This window comes from Oncorhynchus tshawytscha, linkage group LG23 (assembly GCF_018296145.1).
Source record: "Oncorhynchus tshawytscha isolate Ot180627B linkage group LG23, Otsh_v2.0, whole genome shotgun sequence".
NCBI lineage: Eukaryota > Metazoa > Chordata > Actinopteri > Salmoniformes > Salmonidae > Oncorhynchus > Oncorhynchus tshawytscha.
Genome location: NC_056451.1, coordinates 18,063,881 through 18,089,698, shown reverse-complemented (window position 1 = coordinate 18,089,698; position 25,818 = coordinate 18,063,881). Strand labels below are relative to the sequence as shown.

Genomic DNA, 25,818 nt, shown 5'->3' with positions numbered 1-25,818 from the left:
ATGTCACCTTGAACATTCACACAGTAGAAGCCACAGTAGGAGACAAAAGGAGTAACATCAAAACAGACATAAGGCTATACAATTCATATAAAAGGACCATAGAAGGTCAGGATGGAACAAGAGATGGGTATTGAAAGACTGATCTTGAGACTGGCACATCACATAGAGTCCGGTAATCAAATGACAACTTCCTGATTGCTCAGAATGCATGTCTAATCCTGCTGAAGGGAGCTGTCCATTTTGTGGTGGACCCTTTTAATTGCTACTGGAATAAAACGTCCTGCCAGCAACATGATCTGAGTGACTCACTTAGAACCAGTAATGGGTCTAGTCAGGAGATGTTAGACAGAGGACTCCGTGCTCAGTCACTGGGGTATACATGACAGGGAAGGAGAGTTATAAATGTTGTGAAGGAGAGTCCCATTTACAAGCCATGAGGTGGCTCACTGATTGATGATGTTAATGACCGGCAATGAATGGGCTGTGGTAAGGGGTGACTGGATTCAAATAACTTGTGTCCTCTTCACTTCATCTCCCCCCGTCCCATTCCTATGACCCCATCAATCCAACCCAGCCGCAACCTGTACCCATTGGTCAATACACTGATGACATTGTCAGTCAGACCAGAATACCAGCTGTGATTCCAGATGCCAGTCAAATTCCTCTATGTTCTGGTTCTGACAGTTACAGACTGGAATCAACACCTTTCAGTCTGTTCTCTGGTCTGGCTGACTCACCCTGTCCTGAGCCCTGTCTTATATGTCCCTGTCCCTGCTGCAGTCTGTCTCAACAACATACATGGAGTTCTGAATTAGTGCTCTGAATGGAACGTGATTGTGTTCCCACTCAGGCCAGAGGTCCTGGTTCTGGAATGTCCCTCAGCACTTCTGTTCAAACTGGAAGCCACTGATGGAGATGCCAACATGAGTGGGACCTAATCACATCACAATATCAGTATTTATCAGTGGACTCTATGTGGCTTAACCCTCACTCACCTGTTGAATAGCTGGGGACAGATGTTAGAGACACACTGGAGCCATATCACCTGGTAACCATGCATGACCGTATGTTAACATGGTGACTTCAGAACCCAAAACAACTCTCTGCACTGGAGTAGGGTCTGGTGTCAGCATGGTGACAAGGAGAAAGTGATACATGTCATCCAGTCTAAAAACACTTCCAGTCTCAGTGTATGACTCCTGGTATCACAACTGACAGACGGATGTCCCATTTCACTCATCAGATGTTTTTATTATTTTTTATTATTTTTTTTACAAAAATGTCTGTTCATACTAGTTATTGTTTTTATTTATTTGAAAATTGTCTTTCATCCCTCCGTTCACATGATGTCCCCACCTTCAAGTCTGTGAGTGGCTGCGGTCTTCTGATTGACATGACAGTCCACCAATCAGCATCCAGGATTGAGTGGTCACTCCTCTATGAGGAAGTTGATAAGGGCGGTCCTAGGGGACAGAATGGCCTTCTTGATGGTCCGGTCTCCTAGGAGACGCTGTCCCAGCTCGCTCCCCAGAACCAGCGCCCGTACCTGCTCTGTATCCTGGGCCACCTGTCGAGGCACCAACACCGTCCCACAAACCTTGTTGTTGACCTGAGCGGTGAAAGGGAGAGATGAAAAGGAGGAGAGAAAACCCCAAAAAGGTTAAGAGCACAAACCTGAATACTGTGACCTCCTCCCATAGAATACTCCACATCGCTAGTTAACATTGAGTGAGAGCAAACTTTGGTCCAGACATATTAAATAATGTACACTGACTGAGCCAACTCTTAGTGGAGGCTGTGGCTGCATCGAAAGTGATCTAATTACATCAGAGACTATAGAACATGCATATGCCTTTCCTCCTCTCCTTTCAGTAAACTGTGTGTGTAACATGAGCTGTCTAAAAACAGCCAACTTGTGGTGAAAATGGGCTGGGCAGTCAGATCCTCTACAGCTGAGTAGGAGGAACCTTTATTCCTCATTTCCAGTCTTTGTATGTTTGTGTATCAGCGTGTGTGTCTGTTTGGGTCAAGTCTAAGCTTTCTCCCAATTATGAGTGTGTGTATATGGTATCTGTATATTTGTGTGTGTTAAGATAAGCTCATAATTAATCAGTGCATGTGTGCACTTCTGTGTGTGTGTGAGTGAGTGAGTGAGTGAGTGAGTGAGTGAGTGAGTGAGTGAGTGAGTGAGTGAGTGAGTGAGTGAGAGAACGTGTGTGTATTGGCCTGCACTGTGGGCCGAACCCAGGCCTCAGTCTGTCATTAGAGTCCCAGTGAGATTGAGGTTAGTGCCGCTAGGCTGGGGAAACACACATCAAGGCCTCAGACGGTCAGAGTCCCAGTGAGATTGAGGTTAGTGCTGCTAGGCTGGGGAAACACACATCAAGGCCTCAGTCTGTCATTAGAGTCCCAGTGAGATTGAGGTTAGCGCTGCTAGGCTGGGGAAACACACATCAAGGCCTCAGTCTGTCATTAGAGTCCCAGTGAGATTGAGGTTAGCGCTGCTAGGCTGGGGAAACACACATCAAGGCCTCAGTCGGTCAGAGTCCCAGTGAGATTGAGGTTAGTGCCGCTAGGCTGGGGAAACACACATCAAGGCCTCAGACGGTCAGAGTCCCAGTGAGATTGAGGTTAGTGCCGCTAGGCTGGGGAAACACACATCAAGGCCTCAGACCAGATCCCAACCAACACCAGCATCATCATCATACAGGTGCCAAAGGGTCAATTGGAGAAATAGTATATGTTTGTGTGTCTGTTTGTGTGTGTTACTGTGCCTGTGTGTGGGGGATGATTGTGTACCGTGGAACGGTAAACGGTTGTGTGTCCTTAATGTGTGTTTGAAACGATTACAGCTCCCTCATGGGACAGGCCATGAGAGGAGGAAAACATCTACTTTAGATGAGCACAGTCTTTAGCTGGCTATTATCCATTATCGGAGTTAATGTTTAGAGATGTGTGTGTGTGTGTGTGTGTGTGTGTGTGTGTGTGTGTGGACTCTGATTCCCCCCAGCAGGGCTCTCTCAGAGACTTCGATCTTTGAGCAGCTGACTCTGTGACCCCGCCCACCACAGCCGCACTGCCTGCTGATTGCCTAGGCATCCTGGGCTGCACGCGCACACACACTTTCCCTCTCAAGCCATATGATCATAGGCTCTGTGTAAATTACAGACAGTGAGCGCATGAATGGGGCTATGGCTGTTTTGGTTCAAGGGAGTGCGAGTGCAATTTTGAGTATTTACACAAGAGTATGCCTGTGAGTGTGTGGGACTTTTATTTTCTTTCAGTCTATCATTTTCTGTAGGGGTGTGTGCCTTGGCATATGTATGGGCATGTGTGAGAGTGAAAGGGGATTGAGTGTGTGAGAGGTGTGTGTGTGTCAAATCAAATTGATGTTTATTTGTTGCGCACACAGACCAGCAGATGTTAAAGCAGGTGCAGGGAAATGCTAGCTCCAGCAGTGCAGTACGTTTCTAACAGTACAACACTAAACACAAATAATCCCCCCCAACAAGAAGAAACGAGCATGTCATAGTTCGGGAATATAAACACATGGTGTGCATAGACAGTATGGACAACATACAGTGTATAAGTAGGAAGGTATGTGCAGCAATAGTTATATGGATGAGCTATGTTGAGAATACAGTATGTACCTATAAAGTAAGTAATCAATTAGCTTCATTTCTCAGCGATCCAAATAAACGATTTCAGAACAATAAACATTATTAAAGTGACTAGTGTTCAATGACTATGTACAGTGCCTTGCGAAAGTATTCGGCCCCCTTGAACTTTGCGACCTTTTGCCACATTTCAGGCTTCAAACATAAAGATATAAAACTGTATTTTTTTGTGAAGAATCAACAACAAGTGGGACACAATCATGAAGTGGAACAACATTTATTGGATATTTCAAACTTTTTTAACAAATCAAAAACTGAAAAATTGGGCGTGCAAAATTATTCAGCCCCTTTACTTTCAGTGCAGCAAACTCTCTCCAGAAGTTCAGTGAGGATCTCTGAATGATCCAATGTTGACCTAAATGACTAATGATGATAAATACAATCCACCTGTGTGTAATCAAGTCTCCGTATAAATGCACCTGCACTATGATAGTCTCAGAGGTCCGTTAAAAGCGCAGAGAGCATCATGAAGAACAAGGAACACACCAGGCAGGTCCGAGATACTGTTGTGAAGAAGTTTAAAGCCGGATTTGGATACAAAAAGATTTCCCAAGCTTTAAACATCCCAAGGAGCACTGTGCAAGCGATAATATTGAAATGGAAGGAGTATCAGACCACTGCAAATCTACCAAGACCTGGCCGTCCCTCTAAACTTTCAGCTCATACAAGGAGAAGACTGATCAGAGATGCAGCCAAGAGGCCCATGATCACTCTGGATGAACTGCAGAGATCTACAGCTGAGGTGTGAGACTCTGTCCATTGGACAACAATCAGTCGTATATTGCACAAATCTGGCCTTTATGGAAGAGTGGCAAGAAGAAAGCCATTTCTTAAAGATATCCATAAAAAGTGTTGTTTAAAGTTTGCCACAAGCCACCTGGGAGACACACCAAACATGTGGAAGAAGGTGCTCTGGTCAGATGAAACCAAAATTGAACTTTTTGGCAACAATGAAAAACGTTATGTTTGGCGTAAAAGCAACACAGCTCATCACCCTGAACCTACCATCCCCACTGTCAAACATGGTGGTGGCAGCATCATGGTTTGGGCCTGCTTTTCTTCAGCAGGGACAGGGAAGATGGTTAAAATTGATGGGAAGATGGATGGAGCCAAATACAGGACCATTCTGGAAGAAAACCTGATGGAGTCTGCAAAAGACCTGAGACTGGGACGGAGATTTGTCTTCCAACAAGACAATGATCCAAAACATAAAGCAAAATCTACAATGGAATGGTTCAAAAATAAACATATCCAGGTGTTAGAATGGCCAAGTCAAAGTCCAGACCTGAATCCAATCGAGAATCTGTGGAAAGAACTGAAAACTGCTGTTCACAAATGCTCTCCATCCAACCTCACTGAGCTCGAGCTGTTTTGCAAGGAGGAATGGGAAAACATTTCAGTCTCTCGATGTGCAAAACTGATAGAGACATACCCCAAACAACTTACAGCTGTAATCGCAGCAAAAGGTGGCGCTACAAAGTATTAACTTAAGGGGGCTGAATAATTTTGCACGCCCAATTTTTCAGTCTTTGATTTGTTAAAAAAGTTTGAAATATCCAATAAATGTCGTTCCACTTCATGATTGTGTCCCACTTGTTGTTGATTCTTCACAAAAAAATACAGTTTTATATCTTTATGTTTGAAGCCTGAAATGTGGCAAAAGGTCGCAAAGTTCAAGGGGGCCGAATACTTTCGCAAGGCACTGTACATAGGGCAGAAGTCTCAAAGGTGCAAGGTAAAAATCTGTCGTTCTGTCCCTGAGCAAGGCAGCTAACCCACTGTTCCCCGGGCGCTGAAGACATGGATGTTGATTAAGGCAGCCCCCTGCACCTCTCTGATTCAGAGGGGTTTGGGTTAAATGCAGAAGACACATTGCAGTTGAAGGCATTCAGTTGTACAACTGACTAGGTATGCCCCTTTCCCTTGAGTGCCGGGTGGTAGTGTGCGTTTGACAGCCTCACCCGTACAACCAGCTCCAGGGTATCAGGGGTCTCCAGGTACAGAGGGTCTGGGGTGGGCCACGGCTGCTGCAGCACGTCTCCTCCGCGGGAGAGGAGAGGGCTCAGGGGGTTCCTCACCTGGCTCAGCCCTGAATGGAGGGGAAGACAACATGTCACAAACTAGCAATCAACCAATCACATTTGATTTTTATAGTACTTTACAGACACCCAGCCTAGACGATCAAAGCGTCAGCCACTACAAAACTTCACTGACTGACCATCTCACCACTGTGAGCTCTATGGTCATGCCTCAAGTAATAGGGGACATTCATACTTTTGAAAACTCTATGGAGCATTACAGGAAAGCTGTCAAGAGCTCCCTACAGATCGAGGATTAACAACAACAGTCGGTTTGCCCACCCACCGCCTCCTTACGCTAATGTGGGGGGGACCCACAGGGGGCTGAAGGATATTAACTTACTCTCGTCCTTTCTGTCTATGAGGGAGAGATAAAGAGAGAGAAAGTGAGCAAGCGAGAACCACACACACATAGTTTATATTTTCCATGTTCATCCCTCAGATTCCCTGACTGTGGCTATCAGCTGGAGGATGTTGCCTTTTCCTGCCTTTTCCCAAAAAGCCTCACTCCTCCATGCCCCTCCTCCCAGCCCCCTAGCCCCTACTCCCAGTCCCAGGCCCCCACTCCTCCCAGCCCCCTTGCCCCTACTCCCAGTCCCCCACTCCTCCCAGTCCCCTTGCCCCTACTCCCAGTCCCCCACTCCTCCCAGCCCCCTAGCCCATACTCCCAGTCCAAGCCCCCACTCCCTCGAAGTCCCAGCCCCCCCCACTCCCCTCCCAGTCCCCTAGCCCCTACTCCCAGTCCCAGCCCCCCACTCCTCCCAGCCCCCTAGCTCCTACTCCCAGCTCCTACTCCCAGCCCCCAAGCTCCTACTCCCAGCCCCCACTCCCAGCTCCCTCCTACTCCCCCCCTAGCTCCTACTCCCAGCCCCCTAGCTCCTACTCCCACCAGCCCCCTAGCTCCTACTCCCAGCCCCCCCTAGCTCCTACTCCCAGCCCCCTAGCTCCTACTCCCAGCCCCCTAGCTCCTACTCCCAGCCCCCCCCCTCCCAGCTCCTACTCCCAGCCCCCTCCCAGCTCCTACTCCCAAGCTCCTCCTCCCAGCCCCCAAGCTCCTCCTCCCAGCCCCCAAGCTCCTCCTCCCAGCCCCCAAGCTCCTACTCCCAGCCCCCAAGCTCCTACTCCCAGCCCCCAAGCTCCTACTCCCAGCCCCCTAGCTCCTACTCCCAGCCCCCCCTCCCAGCCCCCAAGCTCCTACTCCCAGCCCCCTAGCTCCCAGCCCCCAAGCTCCCTCCCAGCCCCCAAGCTCCTACTCCCAGCCCCCAAGCTCCTACTCCCAGCCCCCCCCAAGCTCCTACTCCCAGCCCCCAAGCTCCTACTCCCAGCCCCCAGTTCCCTAGCCCCAGATTACCAGTCCTACTCCCAGCCCCCACAGCCCCTATGTCCAGCCCTCTAGCACCAGACCCCAGTCCCTCAAGAGAGGAATTGTTTCTGTGTATTTGACAATAGGGGGATGTTCTACTGGACAGTGCGGGGGCACACTTCCTCTTCTGGCTATTTTTATACCATCAGATCACATGGGTCAACCTTTGTCCTGACTCAGCATCAGCTACATTGTTTATGTGATAGGGCTGGGGATTCTCAGTTTGGGTCAGGGGTTATTTAGTCACAATCACATTCTGGAGGAGATTCCTGTGAAATTACTGTGTACTGAACTCCTAGACCTTGACTTTGCATAGCTTTTCATGCCTATTTTGGTTCATCAACTCAGATTCTTGAAGTATTCACATGGGTACACCACACACAAACAAATTATCTCAATGGACTGTGATGACATCACCAGGGCGTTGCAAAGCGTTGTGCGTGTTAGATAAGAGGCCCCATCAACATGACACCCTGAGGTAACTTCCTGTTGGATTCTTTCCAAACCCACATCATCATTCCAGACGGTCCTCTCATCTCCTCTCCAGTCAGTCTCTGTCTCACTAGGAGTGTAGCAGACTATTCCTTTTCCCTGTCTGAAATGGGATTATCATAGCAAAACTCTCATGACAACACATCATGTGACACCACATCATGTGACACATCATTCATCTTTTGATGAAAACATATTATTGTCCATTATTTATTTATTCATTCATTCATTCATTCCCACAATGTGTGTGTGTGGCCCACCTGCCCAGAGTTCAGAGGCTAGGTGTGGAGCCATGGGAGCGGTCATCACACACAGCGTGGCGAGAGCCTCCTCAAACTCCACACTGTGCTGCAGCACACGAGATGACACGTTCTGAGAGTGACAGAGAAAGATGTCAGAGGTCAGATTGAATGCACACGCACACACGCACACAGGGTCTACTCACAGAGAGTGTGTTGGTGAGTCCCATGAGTCGAGCGATGGCTGCATTCAGGAGGAAGTCTTCTGTGAAGTGACCTGTGACCTGGAAACACAAGACAGGTTTGTCACAGTGGCATCATATCCAGCCATACTGTCTCTGTGTGTGTGTGTGTCTCTCTCTCTGTGTGTGTCTCTCTCTCTCGCTCTCTGTGTGTGTCTCTCTCTCTCTCGCGCTCTGTGTGTGTGTGTGTGTGTGTGTGTGTCTCGCTCTCTCTGTGTGTGTGTCTCTCTTGCTCACTCTGCGTGTGTGTGTGTGTGTGTGTGTGTCTCTCTTGCTCTCTGTGTGTGTGTGTGTCTCGCTTTCTCTGTGTGTGTGTCTCTCTTGCTCTCTGTGTGTGTGTGTGTCTCGCTTTCTCTGTGTGTGTGTCTCTCTTGCTCTCTGTGTGTGTGTGTGTCTCGCTTTCTCTGTGTGTGTGTCTCTCTTGCTCACTCTGTGTGTGTGTGCGTGTGTGTGTGTGTGTGTGTGTGTGTCTCTCTTGCTCTCTGTGTGTGTGTGTGTCTCGCTTTCTCTGTGTGTGTGTCTCTCTTGCTCTCTGTGTGTGTGTGTGTCTCGCTTTCTCTGTGTGTGTGTCTCTCTTCTCTCTTGCGCTTTCTCTGTGTGTGTGTCTCTCTTGTGTGTGTGTCTCTCTTGCTCTCTCTGTGTGTGTGTCTCTCTTGCGCTCTGTGTGTTGCTCTCTGTGTGTGTGTGTGTCTCTCTTGCTCTCTCTGTGTGTGTGTGTGTGTGTGTCTCTCTTGCTCTCTGTGTGTGTGTGTGTGTGTCTCTCTTGCTGCTCTGTGTGTGTGTGTCTCTCTTGCTGTGTGTGTGTGTCTCTCTTGCTCTGTGTGTGTGTGTGTGTCTCTCTTGCTCTCTGTGTGTGTGTGTGTGTGTGTGTGTCTCTCTTGCTCTGTGTGTGTGTGTGTGTGTGTCTCTCTTGCTCTGTGTGTGTCTCTCTTGTGTGTGTGTGTGTCTCTCTTGCTCACTGTGTGTGTGTCTCTCTCTCGCTCACTGTGTGTGTGTGTGTCTCTCTCTCTATCTGTGTGTGTGTGTGTGTGTGTCACTCTCTTGCTCTGTGTGTCTCTCTCTCTAAAACAATGTTTCCCTGTGGTAAGGGATAGTATCAGGGAGAACCTCCCAGCTGCCTGTGATGGTTCATGGTGATGAATGGAAAACAACAATAGGACCAGAGGATAATCACTATACATGGTTCTGATAACTGGTTGGCTCACACTGTTTAAAACAAGAAGGCTACATGTGAACATTCCACAGTTAAGTCTTCTGGGAAAGAGAACCCCTTTGGCATGGGCCTTTGGGAGAAGGTCAAAGACAGAGGATGGATCAAAGGATGGCCGTGGCTTTGGGGGGGCTTAGGGTGGGCTGGGCCAAACACGCGCACAGGGCCCTTTAACAGTACAGACTTTAAAGGGCGAGAAGAGAATCAAACCCCACTGGCCACACTGAGGGAGTCGGAACAGAAGGCGGCTATTTATAAAAGTGTGAAAGCGTCACTATTGGATATCAAATCAATTTCCATTCTCTGCTCCTCACACCCGCTAGGCTACTCTGGGCTGCCAGACCTGAGAGTGGTCTCAGGTTACCATATAGATCCCAGGATGACATGACAACAGCAGTTTCTCCTGTTATGCAGCGCTGAGGCTAAAATGTATAGTATGGATGTAGCCTCATGGAATACGATAAGGTGCTATAGTTAACACAGCGTCATCATCTTTTCTTATTTATATATTATTTTATAAAAAGACTGTAACTGCAGGTATAAGGTCTGAGCATGATAAGGCAGTTTCAGTCATCTACAGTGACTGCAGTTAGTGACACCTACTGGTAAAAGTGGGTAGTACAACACAAACAATAGAATAATGAAAACATGACTTCTCTGTGTTTAGGAATGTTCAGTAACATTCTAAGAGTGTTGATATGTAGCGTGGACATTCTACCTGTTCCACGGCAAAGTTCTTGTTCTCCCAGATTTTCCTGGCGTCTGCCTGCTCCTTCCTCTTCAGCAACGAGGGGTTGGGGACGTCCCCATCCTGCCGAGCCCTCCTCAGCTTGGTCACCAGACCCCACAGACGAGACTGCCATCGCAGTACCCCGGGCAGAGCATCCGCTGAGGGGACAACACAAATACACTTTACACCACAGACAAGACTGCCAAAACACATTATAAACATCCGTACTGGACCATTAAAAACAGTTTAATTAAACTCCCCCACAACATACAGTAATTTGACTGCAAAATAAATGCCACACAGTCTATTGTGGGTTGGGTTAGAGGGGAAGGGGGGGTCACAGGGTGCGTGTAACTCACTCTTGACATCCCAGAGGATGTCCTGTTCAGGGGGAGCAGCGTAGAGGATGTAAAGACGGACAGTGTCGATGCCATACTGCTGCACCACCTCCTGAGGGTCCAGGCCGTTGTGTTTCGACTTGGACATCTTCTCCCACGTCACCTGCAGCCCGGCCTTACTTCCCACCTGCACCGGCTCCTCACCTGACACAGGGGACAAGGCAATGGTTAGCACTTGACACCTCTATATATCTCCAGCAAACTGTCCGTTGTCTGAAATGGCACTGTATTACTACTTTTGTAGTGCACAATATAGGGTGGGTGCCATTTCAGATTTGCCTGCAGCAAATGCTGACAGTAGAAGATAAATAGATTTTTTTTAAAGCCTCCTGAGAAACAGACAGATAGAAGTATCTTTCAGTCAATTCCTTGATCAGTCTGTTTACTCAGAGCTAGAACTCCTTTGTGTGTGTGTCCAGTGTGGAAGCCCTCAGAGAGTGATATAAAGCCTCACCTCTATGAACGGAGCCAGTGTCCGTGTTTACCCAGTTGCCAAGCAACGGGAAGAGGAGAAAAGCCATAAAAAAAGCCTAAAAAAAATTCTGATAAAGATCTGGCTTTTAACCCTCTAGTCTAGAGTCTAAGCCCAGTCTAATCCCAGGGGGGTGGGGGAATTGTTTTAAGATACCAAGGATCATTTAGCCATTTGATTTAGAATTTTAAGAAGGTATCAAAAAAATACTTAATTTTTTTAATGCATTACTGCTATTAGCCAATAGAAATGCAGTGAATGAGTCACTACATGGAACAAGAGAGTAAAAAAACAAAAAGGAAGTTTGTTCCGTTGTGTCTGTCCTATATCTGAGAGATACAAGAAAGATCAGGTATTTACAGGGCCTTCGGAAAGTATTCAGACCCCTTGACCTTTTCCACATTTTGTTAGGTTACAGCCTTATTCTAAAATTGATGAAATCATTTTTTCCCCCTCACCAAGCTACACACAATACCCCATAATGCTTTCAGAAATAAAACATCATTATATGAATATTATTCATACCCCTTTAATCAGGAATTTGTTAAAGTTCCTTTGGCAGCAATTACAGCCTTGAGTCTTCTTGGGTATGACACCACAAGCATGGCACACCTGTATTTAGGGAGTTTCTTCAATTCTTCTCTGCAGATGCTCTCAAGCTGTCAGGTTGGATGGGGAGCGTTGCTGCACAGCTATTTTCAGGTCTCGCCAGAGAAGTTAGATCGGGTTCAAGGTCGGCCATTCAAGGCCATTGTCCCGAAGCTACTCCTATGTTGTATTGGCTGCGTGCCTTGGGTCGTTGTCCTGTTTGAAGGTGAACCTTCGTCACAGTCTGAGGTCCTGAGCACTCTGGAGAAGGTTTTCATCAAGGATCTCTCTGTACTTTGCTCCGTTCAGCTTTTCCTTTATCCTGACTAGTCTCCTAGTCTCTGCCTCTGAAAAACATCCCCACAGCATGATACCGCCACCACCATGCTTCACCGTAGGGATGGTGCCAGGTTTCCTCCAGACATCACGCTTGGCATTCAGTCCAAAGAGTTCAATCTTGGTTTCATCAGACCAGAGAATCTTGTTTCTCATGGTCAGAGTTATTTAGGTGCCTTTTGGCAAACTCCAAGCGGGGGGGTTGTGCCTTTTACTGAGGAGTGGCTTCCGTCTGGCCACTCTACCATAAATACCTGATTGGTGGAGTGCTGCAGAGACGGTTGTCGTTCTGGAGGGTCCTTCCATCACCACAGAGGAACTCTAGAGCTCTGTCAGAGTGACCAGAGGGTTCTTGGTCACCTCCCTGACCAAGGCCCTTCTCCCCTGATTGCTCAGTTTGGCTGGGCGGCCAGCTCTAGGAATAGTCTTGGTGATTCCAAACTTCTTCTATTTAAGAATGATGAGGCCACTGTGGTCTTGGGGACTTTTTGGTACCCTTCCCCAGATCTGTGCCTCGACACAATCCTGTCTCGGAGCTCTACAGACAATTCCTTCAACCTCATGGCTTGGTTTTTGCTCTGACATGCACTGTCAACAGTGGGACCTTATATGAACAGGTGTGTGTACCTTTCCAAATCATGTCCAATCAATAGAATCTACCACAGGCGGACTTCAATCAAGTTATAGAAACATCAAGGATGATCAATGGAAACAGGATGCACCTGAGCTCAATTTCGAGTCTCATCGTGAAGGGTCTGAATACTTACGTAAATAAGGTTCCTGTTTTTTTATTTCTTATACATTTGCTAACGTCTTTAAAAAACTGTTCTCAGTTTGTCATTATGCGGTATTGTGTGTAGATTGCTGAGGATTTTAATTTCTTTAATCAATTTTAGAATAAGGTCTGAATACTTTCCGACAGCACTGTATCTCCTTATTTTAGGAACTAAACCATCTCCATATACTGTACTTCCATAAATGTTTTAAACTGGTACAGGGGACCTTCAGACAAGTCTGTCTCAGCTTTCCACAGAGGCGTGAGCTTTCCACACACACACACATTAGTGTGTAGCCCAAACCGTTCGGACGCTACAGACAGAACTACAAGACTTCCGATGAGTCTTGTGAGGCTTGTGGTCGTCCTAGAGCAAAACGGAGAACACCACTGTGTTCGTGAGAGTCTCATCGTAGAATGGTCATAATAGTTTGTAGGCTAAACTGTTTGGACGCTACAGATGTTTTTGTGAGAAGACTGATTCTCGGGATGTCTCATGGTCTGACAAACACCGCGGGAGCTCAACCACTTTTCACCACAGATGCAGAAGGGTGATCTCTTGCTTAAACAGAAATCTTTTCATGGGTATTTTTTGATTATGTTAATTTGATTTCTGCGGGGACGCAGAAATTGTAGGCTAAACTGTTTGGACGCTACAGATGTTTTCATGGGTATTTTTTGATAATGTTAATTTGATTTCCGCGGGGACGCAGCAATTGTAGGCTAAGGGTTAAGACGGTGCTCCTCCATTCCTTCTTCTAGGACCTGACCAGAAAAAACTTCTGAGCAACCTCAGGAATCCATCTGTGAGGGATGTCTACTAACTCTAACCTATGAATGCAGGCGTGTAAAGTCCCCACCCTGCTGTGCCCACCTGTGAAGTCGATATGGTCTCTCTTCAGGTACTGTCCGCTGTCTGCAGCTCTAAATGTCTGGCCCTTGATGAGGCCCTGCACCAGCAGCTTCTTGAAAGGCTCCCTGGAGTGGACATTCAAAGAGCTTACATTTTTTACATGTTATTTCTGCAGGGGATAATTATACAAACATTACAAAGACGTTTTGGCAATGGTGCCTTCTTCAGTTGGCAGCTTCCACTTACTTTTAAGTGGACATTTTCACTTGATGGTCAATGGGAGACTAAGTGAAAATTCAGTTTCATTGGAAGTTAGGATTCACCCCTAAGTGGGTTCAACCTTTTGGCAGAATGGTTCTATTGATATCAACTAGTGAACAATAGTTGTTGTACCTGTGTCCAACTAGGCCCTGATCCCTACAGAAGTGACTGAGGAAACGTGCATAGTACAGGTGCATAACAGCATGCTCCTTCCCCCCAATGTACACGTCCACTGGAAGCCAGTGGTCTGCCAGGGAGCGCTCAAAAGGCCTGGGGTGGAGAAAGGGGGGCACAAGTTAGTTTGAGTGAAATAAACTGTTATCACTCCATTTTATATTTGGTGTTTTCTGTCTTTGTTATTTTTGAAACTTTTTTAAAAACAGTATAGTGAGAGAATAATAATCATGGGAAGGGATTCACCAATATAACAAGTAGCTCAACTATAGAAGCTGTTATAGTAAATACAACTACATCATGTGTAAGGTCTTTGATATTATGTGTAGATATATCCTCTAGGGGGCAGACTGGGCTTTATGCAGGCTAGCACAGGTAGCTACTATAATAACATCTATCCCACAAGTCAGAAGAGGGGCATCCTCCTGAAGGCACACACACACACACACACACACACACACACACACAGACACAAACATAAATGTATATCCTGATGATGAGTAATCAGAGCTCAGAGAGGAGAGGTGAGGTAACCCTCCCTCTCAGATAGATCCTTCAGATAGGAATTGTCTGGTTGTAGATCTGACAAAGTCACCAGACAACAATGAGGAAGAGGATGGAAGATGTTAGATTGGCCAGATAGGAAAACACTGTACCTCGGCTCAAAACTCCTAATGCTACTTAGGTAATGCTATATCACTCTGTGTGTGTGTGTGTGTGTGTGTGTGTGGGTGTGTGTGTCACCTTACACAGTACACACAGTCCTCTCTGCCAGTGGATGATGTCTCAGGATAATTGAACTGGCTAAGCGAATTAGACTCACTGGGCAGAAAATGACCTACCCTCCCTGTATCCTGGTGTCAGGCCAAAAACACATGCACACGCACACCCGCGCACACACACACAAACACACTAACCTCTTGGTGGCCCCCACCCTACCAAAACCTCAGCCCAGGCCACAGCAAGCCAACAGGATGCGCAAACAGTTTAATTGCTTTTTCAGTTCTGGCATAATCTGCCCAGCTAAGAAATAAAAGAGGGAGAGGCCAGCACCTCTTAAAGCAGCTTTACAGCAGGGTAAATCCATTTGAATTCAATCCATTTTTGACAGCATCCATTTTGATTTGTTTCAAGCAGACCACCATAGTCCCTGTGCCCAAGAAAGTGAAGGTAACCTGCCTAAATGATTACCGCCCTGTAGCTCTCACGTCAGTAGCCATGAAGTGCTTTGAAAGGTTGGTCATGGCTCACATCAACACCATCATCCTGGAAACCAAAGACCCACTCCACTTCGCATACCACCAACTACAGATCCACAGATGACGCAAATCTCAATCTCAACCTCAATCGCACTCCACACTACCCTTTCCATTCAGGCCAAAGAGTTCAATCTTGGTTTCATCAGACCAGACAATATTGTTTTTCATGGTCTAAGAGTCATGTGCTTTCATGTACCTTTTACTGAGGACTGGCTTCTGTCTGGCCACTCTACCATAAAGGCCTGATTGGTGGTGCTGCAGAAATGGTTGTCCTTCTGGAAGGTTCTCCCATCTCCACAGAGGAACTCTGGAGCTCTGTCAGAGTGACCATCGGGTTCTTGGTCACCTCCCTGACCAAGGCCCCTCTCCCCTGATTGGTCAGTTTGGCCGGGCGACCAGCTCTTGGATGAGTCTTGGTGGTTCCAAACTTCTTCCATTTAAGAATGATGGAGGCCACTGTGTTCTTGCGGACCTTCAATGCTGCAAAAATCTTTTGGTACCCTTCCCAGATCTGTGCCTCCACAAAATCCTATCTCGGCGCTCTACGGACAATTCCTTCGACCTCATGGCTTGGTTTTTGCTCTGACATGCACTGTCAACTGTGGGACCTTACATAGACAAGTGTCTGCCTTTTCAAATCATGTTGAATCAATTGAATTTACCACAGGTGGACTCCAATCAAGATGCAGAAACATCTCAAGGATGATCAATGGAAACAGGATGCACCTGAGCTCAATTTCAAATCTCATAGCGAAGGGCCTGAATTCTTATGTAAATAAGGCATCTGTTTTTGATTTTCTTATACATTTGCAAACATTTCTAAACACCAGTTTTTGCTTTGTCATTATGTGGTATTGTTCGTAGATTTATGAGGATTTTTTATTTATTTCATACATTTTAGAATAAGGCTGTAACGTAACAAAATGTGGAAAAAGTCAAAGGGTCTGTACATTGTAGCTCAGAGCATATTTCACATCATCTGAGGTTTTTGTGCTGTGTCAGCCATCGGTTGACCACAAAATACTCTTGAATAGTACTATAATAATACTAATAAATGGTGGATTTCATTTCAATCATAGAAATAGAATTCATAGAATGGACCAATTTCTTCAGACCACTGCAATTTAGCTTTTAATCATGACTTACTACCACAAAGATGACCGCCCATTTTAGTACATTTATCAGCCAAAACATGACACCCATCCTGTATTCAAGAGCATGTTGTGTCTCAACCGATGGCGGGCACAACACAAACACCTCAGATGATGTCAAACAGGGTCTAAGATACAAAATATGTGAATATCAAAAAAATTATAACAAAAAAATAAAAAAGAATTCCATGAATTATAAAATAGTTTGACAACCCTGTTTGTAAAGCTTTAAAATGATATCAATCTCAACTGTTTATCTTTCCAGTGATGAGTACTTGGATGTCTCCTGGTATTGTGCCGTATACAACAATGAGTCAACTTTGAGCACCTTTATCTCAACTGTTTGGGCATTCAGGTCCAAAGTGTCACTTTCTGATCACTTCTACAAATGGGAAAATATGTATGTAAGGTTTTGTTCGAATCAAAAGGGGTGCTGTCAAAATGTGATTGAATTTAAATGGATTTACCCAGCAAGGTCAGTGAAGCAAAGACAAGTCCTGCCTTTGGGAAATGAATCGCTTTTGTTAAAGCTCTGGATATCGCCACCGCCCCAGCAGCTAACGACCAGGAGTTTATCATCTCCATCAGCAGGGAATACAAGTTAACGGTATGAGTGCGTGTTTGCGTGTGTATGAAATTGACTGTTTGAGAGGAAGTGTAAAAGGGTGTGCTGATGTGTGAGTGGAAAAAACATTTGTCAGTGATTAAATGGACAATGCATATTACATTTGTAATATTTGTCTAGATTCTCGTTGTCTACAAAACAGTTGTAACGTTCACTCGTGGAGAGTAGAATACCTTAAGGTGACTTTTGTCTCTACTGCCGTTTCATTTTAGAACAGTCCTAAAAAATATAAATCTCTAATCTTTTTTTAAATCAGTCAGTACCAGGTCCTACAACGCTCCCTCTCCCACTCTCTATCCCTCTTTCATGTTGTAGGAACTGCTACTGACTGATTTAAAAGTAGAGATTATATTTTGGGGGGGATAGGAAGATAGATAAAACAAACAGAGAGCGATACTACAGACAGAGGAAGAGAAAATCCCAGGTCACCTGTCTTGGTTGTGGGGGTCAGTGTATCTCACCTGTCTTGGTTGTGGGGGTCAGTGTATCTGAAATAGTACCAGGATGAGTCCACAAACGTGTCCATGGTGTCGGTCTCCCTTCTGGCCGGCCCTTTACACCTGATAAGACACAACAGGAGAGAGAGGTCAAATAGAATCAGAACAAACTTTATTTAAAGTGCATTTAAACACTGCATCAAATGTAACAGTTAGCGCTTCAACCTCATTTCTGCAGGAGATACCGCTGGAGGGAGATACGACTCCAAATGGCAAACACAGTATAATGATTGAATATGACACAGCTCAAGTCTTAGTGGATATTTTGTCATGTAGCTACAGTGGCTAGCTGGTTTGAGTCACCGTTTCTTATTCGTAGTGACACATGAAAGAGGTAAGAGTGCAGTCATTTTAGAAATGATAAACGTCTACCCCATTGTCCTATTGTGAAATTACTTTTGTTAGTTTCGTTTTGTTAGTTTAGTTTGTAGGCATAAAGTGTCCAGAGGACTGGCCTGTGTATCTAATGTGAGCTGGAACCATCTGTCTGTGGAGGTCATGTCCCGTAGGAGATGCCACAGTGAGGCTGGAACCACTACACTACACAGCCATCAGATCCTTGCTCCTGTGCCCTGACTAAATAGCACTGCCAGAGGGACACAGAACCGGCCAGCACCATGCCAGCTTTGTGTGTGTGTGTGTGTGTGTGTGTGTGTGTGTGTGTGTGTGTGTGCCAGCTTGTGTGTGTGTGTGTCTGCTGGAAGTGCCATCCCAGGCCCTTTTCATCCAATCCAAACAGAGCTCTCTGTACACACTGCTCATCTGTCAGCCTCACTGAGAGAGCAAAACAGGACACTCGCAAAGGCGAGTGACAAAAAAAATTTACTATTTTTTGTTCCTACTTTCAACATGCACACTGGAACTGAGAATGTGTCTCACTGTTTAATGAGTCTCCATAGAATAGAACCACCCAGTCAGAATCACCATGCCAGGAAGACCATCAGCAACACTAGAGAAGAACACTACAGACCCAGTCAGAATCACCATGCCAGGAAGACCATCAGCAACACTAGAGAAGAACACTACAGCACCATACCTAGTCCCCTGTAGTACAATGTTTTTAATGGCACAAACAGGCACAAGTTGTCACACACAAGCATATCAACACACCCTCACACTTTTACTCTGAAGGTGAGATTACCCCTCTTCACAACCAACCAAACACACACACACACACAATAACAAGGCAGAGGGGTTGCTTAGCAACAAGGCTAAGGTGTAGCAGGTTAATACCCAGGTGCCATTTCATGAGATCAAAATGCACCATCATACCAAAGAGCCTTTCATGACAAAATAGCGAAATACATTTAAAAAAACAGAAGAGGCATTATAGTATTCCAAGAATTCCATGTGGCTGCACACTGCTCTCCTGTGGTTTTCCCTCTCTTTTCCAGATCAACCATTCAGGGTAAAAATTATTGTCATTTGACAGACAGACAGTTTCAGACTCCTGGGGGGGCTGTGATTGCCTGGACACGTGCCATCTATGACTATGGTTCTGTCCAGTCCCGCTGTATATAGGGCGATTTCAGGAATGACAGAGTAGCAGAGCTACAATTCCAACCAGATAGCAAAATTAAACTGAAATTGCATTGCAGGTGTGTGTGTGCCAGATTGGGGAAGTATCCCCTCAAACAGATGTGGCATCAGAAGCAAGAACAATTTAGTTCCTTACTGTAATAGTTTTGCATTAATAAGCTTTTTTCTCAAGAAAGAATTTATCTACGACATATGGGAGTGAGGGACCTAATTGGAAGGATATGTAACATGATAACTAGCTGCTATTGGCAGAGAGGTTTGGAACTCTCTTTGTTATTGGTCTATTAACTTATACCGCCTGGTGATGTCACCAGGCAAGCCAAAACGGGAATCAAAAACACTATCCTGGTGTAGCAAGCTAGCTGGACTAATTACACACAGGGTTCAACTGAGGGGCCAATTCACAGCAGTAGCAGAGACAATATCAGCGGTGGAGGAAATGACTTCTCAAGGACGAGACAGACAGATAAAGCTCCATCTCCCCCACCATCTCTCATCAAACACCTTCTGTACACTCCACCCGATGGTTAATTGGACATGATCGTTGAGTTAAGAGAGTGAATTTCCTCTGACGCTGTCAACAAGAGATGGAGAGACAAGGAAGAGGAGGAAGAGGAGGAGAACGTCTCTGGATATAGCCGTGAGACCAGACGACCCCATCTCTCTCTCTGTATGACTGTCTGGCTGAGCTGTTGAAACAGCATTTCCTAGTTACTGTACCACAATTCCATGTCCAATCATGGAACTATAATGTTTTTCAAGGAGCAATCTCCCCTGAAGAAATCCTATGTTGGTGAGGGTCTTGGTCATGAGAAGCTGGGTTTGCACGGTGGGCCTTGGCCAATAGTAGTGCACTATATAGGAAATAGGGTGCCATCTGGGATGCAACCGCCATTTAACGAGCAGCAGGGAGCATTTTCACACATTTCATTGACAGTCACCGTCTGCCTGTCTCTGTGTCTGTGTGTGGTGGGGGCATAGACATGCCTGGCATGTAGGCCTCAGCTGGTTTATATAACCACGGTGACATCTGTCACTCATTACATAACCCTGGTACCATGTGTGTGTGTGTGTGTGTGTGTGGTGGGGGCATAGACATGCCCGGCATGTAGGCCACAGCTGGTTTATATATCCACGGTGACATCTGTCACTCATTACATAACCCTGGTCCCTGTGTGTTAAAAACTAACCCGTATTCATATCCTCAACACACAGTGGTTGAATCATTTAATCCTGACTCTTAGTACAGGTAGAAAGGGGGAACTGATTGAGTAGAAAACTGAAAGCATCGGAAATAATTGCCTGAACCTAAGAGCAAGAGAGAGAGAGTGAGTCGCTGACTAACCATTGAGAAAGATATACGACCTTGAAAAAAAGATTGGATTTGAATATAAGTGGAATACAGTGAACTCCATCACTAATGTTTGTGAACTAGCTATGAACTTCCAATCCAACTGACAGCACCAGCATTCATTTTCAAACTGGACATTTGACCGGATGGCATTAGATTCTGACCCAGGCTGATGGGTCCTGGTCAAGTGCAGTGCCCTACATAGTGAATAGAGTGCCATTTGGTATGCAACTGAAGTGTTCTCACACCTCACTCCATGTCAGTGTGTTCTCACCTGGGACAGGTACAGCTGATCCAGTCATCAGCGTGCTCCAGTGGGGATGCCCCCTTCCCCGTGGGGGACGGTAGTTTGGGGAGGGTGACTGGAAGTTGCTCCTCAGGGACTGCCACAGGACCACAAAACCCACAATGCACCATGGGGATGGGCGTGCCCCAGTACCGCTGCCGGGAAATCAGCCAATCCCTGAGCTTGGTGCTGGTCAGGTGGCCGCCCACTTCTCTCTCTCTGGCCTTCTGGGTGATGGAGTCAAAAGCGACCTCCCTGCTGAGGCCTGTGAACTACACAGAAGAGGGGGATGGGCGGAGAGAGAACAGGATGAAGTTTAGAAGCTAAAACACACGTGAATTCAACAAAACTCGATGAAGCCGATACTTCATTCAACCATAAATAAGGTTCTTCCATTAATAGCCATAAAACAATGTGAAATGCTGGTTTACTGGTAACGTTGTGTAGAGTAACAGTGTGTGTTGCTGTGTGTCGAGACACACCTCAGCAGAGTTGATCAGTGTGTGTCCTCCATCCTCCTGGCTCTTCAGGACTGGGCTCCAGCTCAGACCCAGAGCCCTGGCCACAGAAGCATCCTCCACACGGCTGTCAGGGATACCTGCCAGGGACACACACATGATACATTTGTCACACACACTTGCACACCACCATGTCATTTTATAACACTAATTTCCTGCAATTCTTCACATTTTGCAATAGAGTGGAGGCAAATGTTTGCAGTTTTTATATGATAACTGATAAACAATGAGCCCCACCGCGGTCGTTAATTCAACCTTGCTTACTATAACTTTAGATAGCTGGGCGCAAGACTAACTTACCAACCTAAATTTTTTTTGCCGACATGGGCTAACTGAGTGACTGCTGATGCACAACCAAATTTCAAAATTTCACCTTGTGTAATTCTATTATTCTAACTCTCAACAGTAATGTGAGACCCCGACTGAGTTGAAATTGCTCCAAGGGCCTACAAAAAAAGAGGGGGCCGTGTGTTGCTGGATTACGGCTAGTTCCTCATGGGTATTGCCTCGTGGAGTCAGACAAACACCCAAAGCACCAAGCAGGGAACTCCTTCTTGAGAGTTAAAGGTTACATCATTCCAACAGCAGCCAAACGCCCAGTGTATGACAGAGACACACTGCAGGCTCAAGGACACAGTGGCATCTACAAACATGTACAGGTCACAGGGAAAGGCTAAATGTGATTCATTAAATTTTCCTAGCCACCGTGCTTCTACATTGCTTGCTGTTTGGGGTTTTAGACTGGGTTTCTGTATAGCACTTAGTGACATCGGCTGATGTAAAAAGGGATTTATAAATACAATTGATTGATTGAAATTGGATTAAAATAGAGAGACGAATAAAAGCACAAGAACAAAAGCTCAGAGGTCAATAATACACAGTGAGTACATGCTGTATGTGCAAGCCATGTGGACGTTCAAACCCACACACACATCCACGTACCGATGACAGTGTCTAGATGACCTTCAAACTCCTGCTTGCTGGAGATCACCAGGGGAAGTTCCTGACCGGTAAATAGGTTGTGGGCGGTGACCTCTGTCAGGCAGTCTGGGGGGTCAAAGGTCAGGAGTCAGCAAGGGAGAGCTTCTCCCCTGGTGCCTCATTATCAACAATCAGAGAGAGAAAGAGAGAGACAGCATGACAGAGGGAGAGAGAGAGAGAGAGAGAGAGAGAGAGAGAGAGAGAGGGGCCAATAGATAGTGAGAGAGGTGGGGTAGTGAGAGAAAGAGAGAGAGTGAGACAGATGGATAAAGAGAGCGATTCAGGGGAATCCCAATTAAAACACACAGAGGCAACAGGAGAAGAGCAGGAGAGCAACACATACAGTTGAAGTCGGAGGTTTACATACACCTTAGCCAAATACATTAAACTCAGTTTTTCACAATTCCTGACACTTAATCCAAGTAAAAATTCCCTGTCTTTGGATCACCACTTTATTTTAAGAATGTGAAATGTCAGAATAATAGTAGAGAGAATGATTTATTTCAGCTTTAATTTCTTTCATCACATTCTCAGTGGGTCAGAAGTTTACATACACTCAATTAGTATTTGGTAGCGTTGCTTTTAAATTGTTTAACTTGGGTCAAACGTTTCGGGTAGCCTTCTACAAGCTTCCCACAATAAGTTGGGTGAATTTTGGCCCATTCCTCCTGACAGAGCTGGTGTAACTGAGTCAGGTTTGTAGGCCTCCTTGCTCAAACATGATTTTTCAGCTCAGCCCACAGATTTTCTATAGGATTGAGGTCAGAGCTTTGTGATGGTCACTCCAATACCTTGACTTTGTTGTCCTTAAGCCATTTGGTCAACTTTGGAAGTATGCTTGGGGTCATTGTCCATTTGGAAGACCCATTGGCGGCCAAGCTATAACTTCCTGACTGATGTCTTGAGATGTTCCTGCCTCATGATGCCGACTATATTGTGAAGTGCACCAGTCCCTCCTGCAGCAAAGCACCCACACAACATAATGCTGCCACCCCCGTGCTTCACGGTTGGGATGGTGTTCTTCAGCTTGCAAGCCTCCCTCTTTTTCCTCCAAACATAACGATGGTCATTATGGCCAAACAGTTCCATTTTTGCTTCATCAGACCAGAGGACATTTCTCCAAAAAGTACAATCTTTGTCCCCATGTGTAGTTGCAAACCGCAGTCTGGCTATTTTATGGAGGTTTTGGAGCAGTGGCTTCTTCCTTGCTGAGCGGCCTTTCAGGTTATGTCGATATAGGACTCGTTTCTCACATTGGATATACTGTAGATACTTTTGTACCCGTTTCCTCCAGCATCTTCACAAGGTCCTTTGCTGTTGTTCTGGGATTGATTTGCACTTTTCGCACCAAAGTACATTCATCGCTAGGAGACAGAACGCGTCTCCTTCCTGAGTGGTATGACGGCTGTGTGGTCCCATGGTGTTTATACTTGCGTACTATTGTTTATACAGATGAACGTGGTACCTTCAGGCATTTGGAAATTGCTCCCATGGATGAACCAGACTTGTGGAAGTCTACAATTTGTTGTCTGAGGTCTTGACTGATTTCTTTTGATTTTCCCATGATGTCAAGCAAAGAGGCACTGAGTTTGGAGGTAGGCCTTGAAATACATCCACAGGTACACCTCCAATTGACTCAAATGATGTCAATTAGCCTATCAGAAGCTTCTAAAGCCATGACATCATTTTCTGGAATTTTCCAAGCTGTTTAAAGGCACAGTCAACTTAGTGTATGTAAACTTCTGACCCACTGGAATTGTGATACAGTGATTTATAAGTGAAATAATCTGTCTGTAAACAATTGTTGGAAAAATGACTTGTATCATGCACAAGTAGATGTCCTACCTGACTTGCCAAAACTATAGTTTGTTAAGAAGAAATTTGTGAAGTGGGTGAAAAATAAGTTACATTTTTTTATTTTACCTTTATTTAACCAGGCAAGTCAGTTAAGAACAAATTCTTATTTTCAATGATGGCCTAGGAACAGTGGGTTAACTGCCTGTTCAGGGGCAGAACGACAGATTTGTACCTTGTCAGCTCGGGGGTTTGAACTCGCAACCTTCCGGTTACTAGTCCAACGCTCTAACGCTCTAACCACTAGGCTACCCTGCCACCAACCTGTAATGACTCCAACCTGTATGTATCTATGTATGTAAACTTCCGACTTCAACTGTAACATATCTTGGAGGGTATACCCATGCACAACTGTCTTTCTATCTCTCTACACACACACACACACACACACACACACACACACACACACACACACACACACACACACACACACACACACCTACCTCTATCTGGACATAAAATAAACATTGATATACCTGTGTTGCATTGTGTTTCAGCTTAGCATAAGCAAGCACTAAACTCAACATCAACATCCAACATGGACTACTAACAGCCAGTACTTCTCTATACTACTAACAGCCAGTACTTCTCTATACTACTAACAGCCAGTACTTCTCTATACTACTAACAGCCAGTACTTCTCTATACTACACTGAACAAAAATATAAACGCAACATGTGAAGTGTTGATTCCATGTTTCATGAGCTGAAATAAATAACACAGAAATTTTCCATTCACACAAAAAGCTTATTTATCTCAAATTTTGTGCACAAATTTGTTTACATCCATGTTAGTGAGCATTTCTCCTTTGTCAAGATAATCCATCCACCTGACAGGTGTGGCATATCAAGAAGCTGATTAAACAGCATGATCATTACACAGGTGCACCTTGTGCTGGGAACAATAAAAGGCCACTCTAAAATGTGCAGTTTTGTCACACAACACAATGCCACAGATGTTTCAAATTTTGAGGGGTCGTGGAATTGGCCTGCTGGCTGCAGGGATGTCCACCAGAGCTGTTGCCAGAGAACTTATTGTTCATTTCTCTACCATAAGCCACCTCAAATGTTTAGAGAACCGGCCTTAGGCCACGTTTATGGCGTCCTGTGGGGGAGCGGTTTGCTGAATGTCAACATTGTGAACAGAGTGCCCCATGGTGACGGTGGGGTTATGTTATGGCCAGGAATAAGCTAACATAAGTGCATTTCATCGATGGCAATTTGAATGCACAGAAATACCATGTAGTGATCCTGAGGCCCATTGTGAGGCCCATTTCTTTTAAGGTATCTGTGACCAAGAGATGCATATCTGTATTCCCAGTCATGTGAAATCCATAAATTAGGCCTAATAAATGTATTTCAATTGACTTGATTTCCTTACATGAACTGTAACTTAGTAAAATCTTTGAAATTATTGCATGTTACATTTCTATTTTTGTTCAGTAAAATGTGCCATTGAGAGTTACAAGGGGCCACATACATTAAATACACTAAATATTTACTGTAAGCCACTATGGATAAAAGTGGCACTTAAAAAATGACCTCAGACTACCAGGTCTGGACAGTGGTTCCTTCCTACCTCTGCCTGTCTGCAGGACTCTCTCCAGGGCTGAGCGGACTGGGCTGGTACCATGCAGCAGTCTGTGGGAGGGGACAATGGACAGGTAGGCAGCCCCAAACACTGCCTCTGGGCTGGAGGTGTAGCCTGCTAGAGTCTCCCCTGTCTCCTCCCCATTCACCTTCATGGAGGGAAGGATAGAGAGACACACACACAGTTTATGGATAAATACATGACAGGACAGTAAGTTGGTTACATTTAGTTGTTGAGGAGGATAGTTCAAAAACAAAACAACACTAGTTGGTAAGAAAA

General features: G+C 45.5%; 1 protein-coding gene across 1 annotated transcript in view; it reads right to left on the bottom strand.

The window, feature by feature from the left end:
• Positions 1–1,220: 1,220 nt before the first annotated feature.
• Positions 1,221–25,818, bottom strand: part of lars2 (leucyl-tRNA synthetase 2, mitochondrial) — a 56,361-nt gene continuing 31,763 nt past the window's right edge. The window contains exons 9-21 of the mRNA XM_042304822.1: positions 25,528–25,687; positions 22,057–22,161; positions 21,079–21,194; positions 20,585–20,868; positions 17,385–17,483; positions 13,847–13,984; positions 13,475–13,578; positions 10,391–10,573; positions 10,020–10,189; positions 8,056–8,133; positions 7,871–7,982; positions 5,639–5,766; positions 1,221–1,609 (exon numbers count right to left, since the gene is read on the bottom strand). Of these exons, the coding sequence (XP_042160756.1) occupies positions 1,430–1,609; positions 5,639–5,766; positions 7,871–7,982; positions 8,056–8,133; positions 10,020–10,189; positions 10,391–10,573; positions 13,475–13,578; positions 13,847–13,984; positions 17,385–17,483; positions 20,585–20,868; positions 21,079–21,194; positions 22,057–22,161; positions 25,528–25,687 (1,857 nt within the window). The 3' untranslated portion in view covers positions 1,221–1,429. The remainder of the gene's footprint in view (positions 1,610–5,638; positions 5,767–7,870; positions 7,983–8,055; positions 8,134–10,019; positions 10,190–10,390; positions 10,574–13,474; positions 13,579–13,846; positions 13,985–17,384; positions 17,484–20,584; positions 20,869–21,078; positions 21,195–22,056; positions 22,162–25,527; positions 25,688–25,818) is intronic.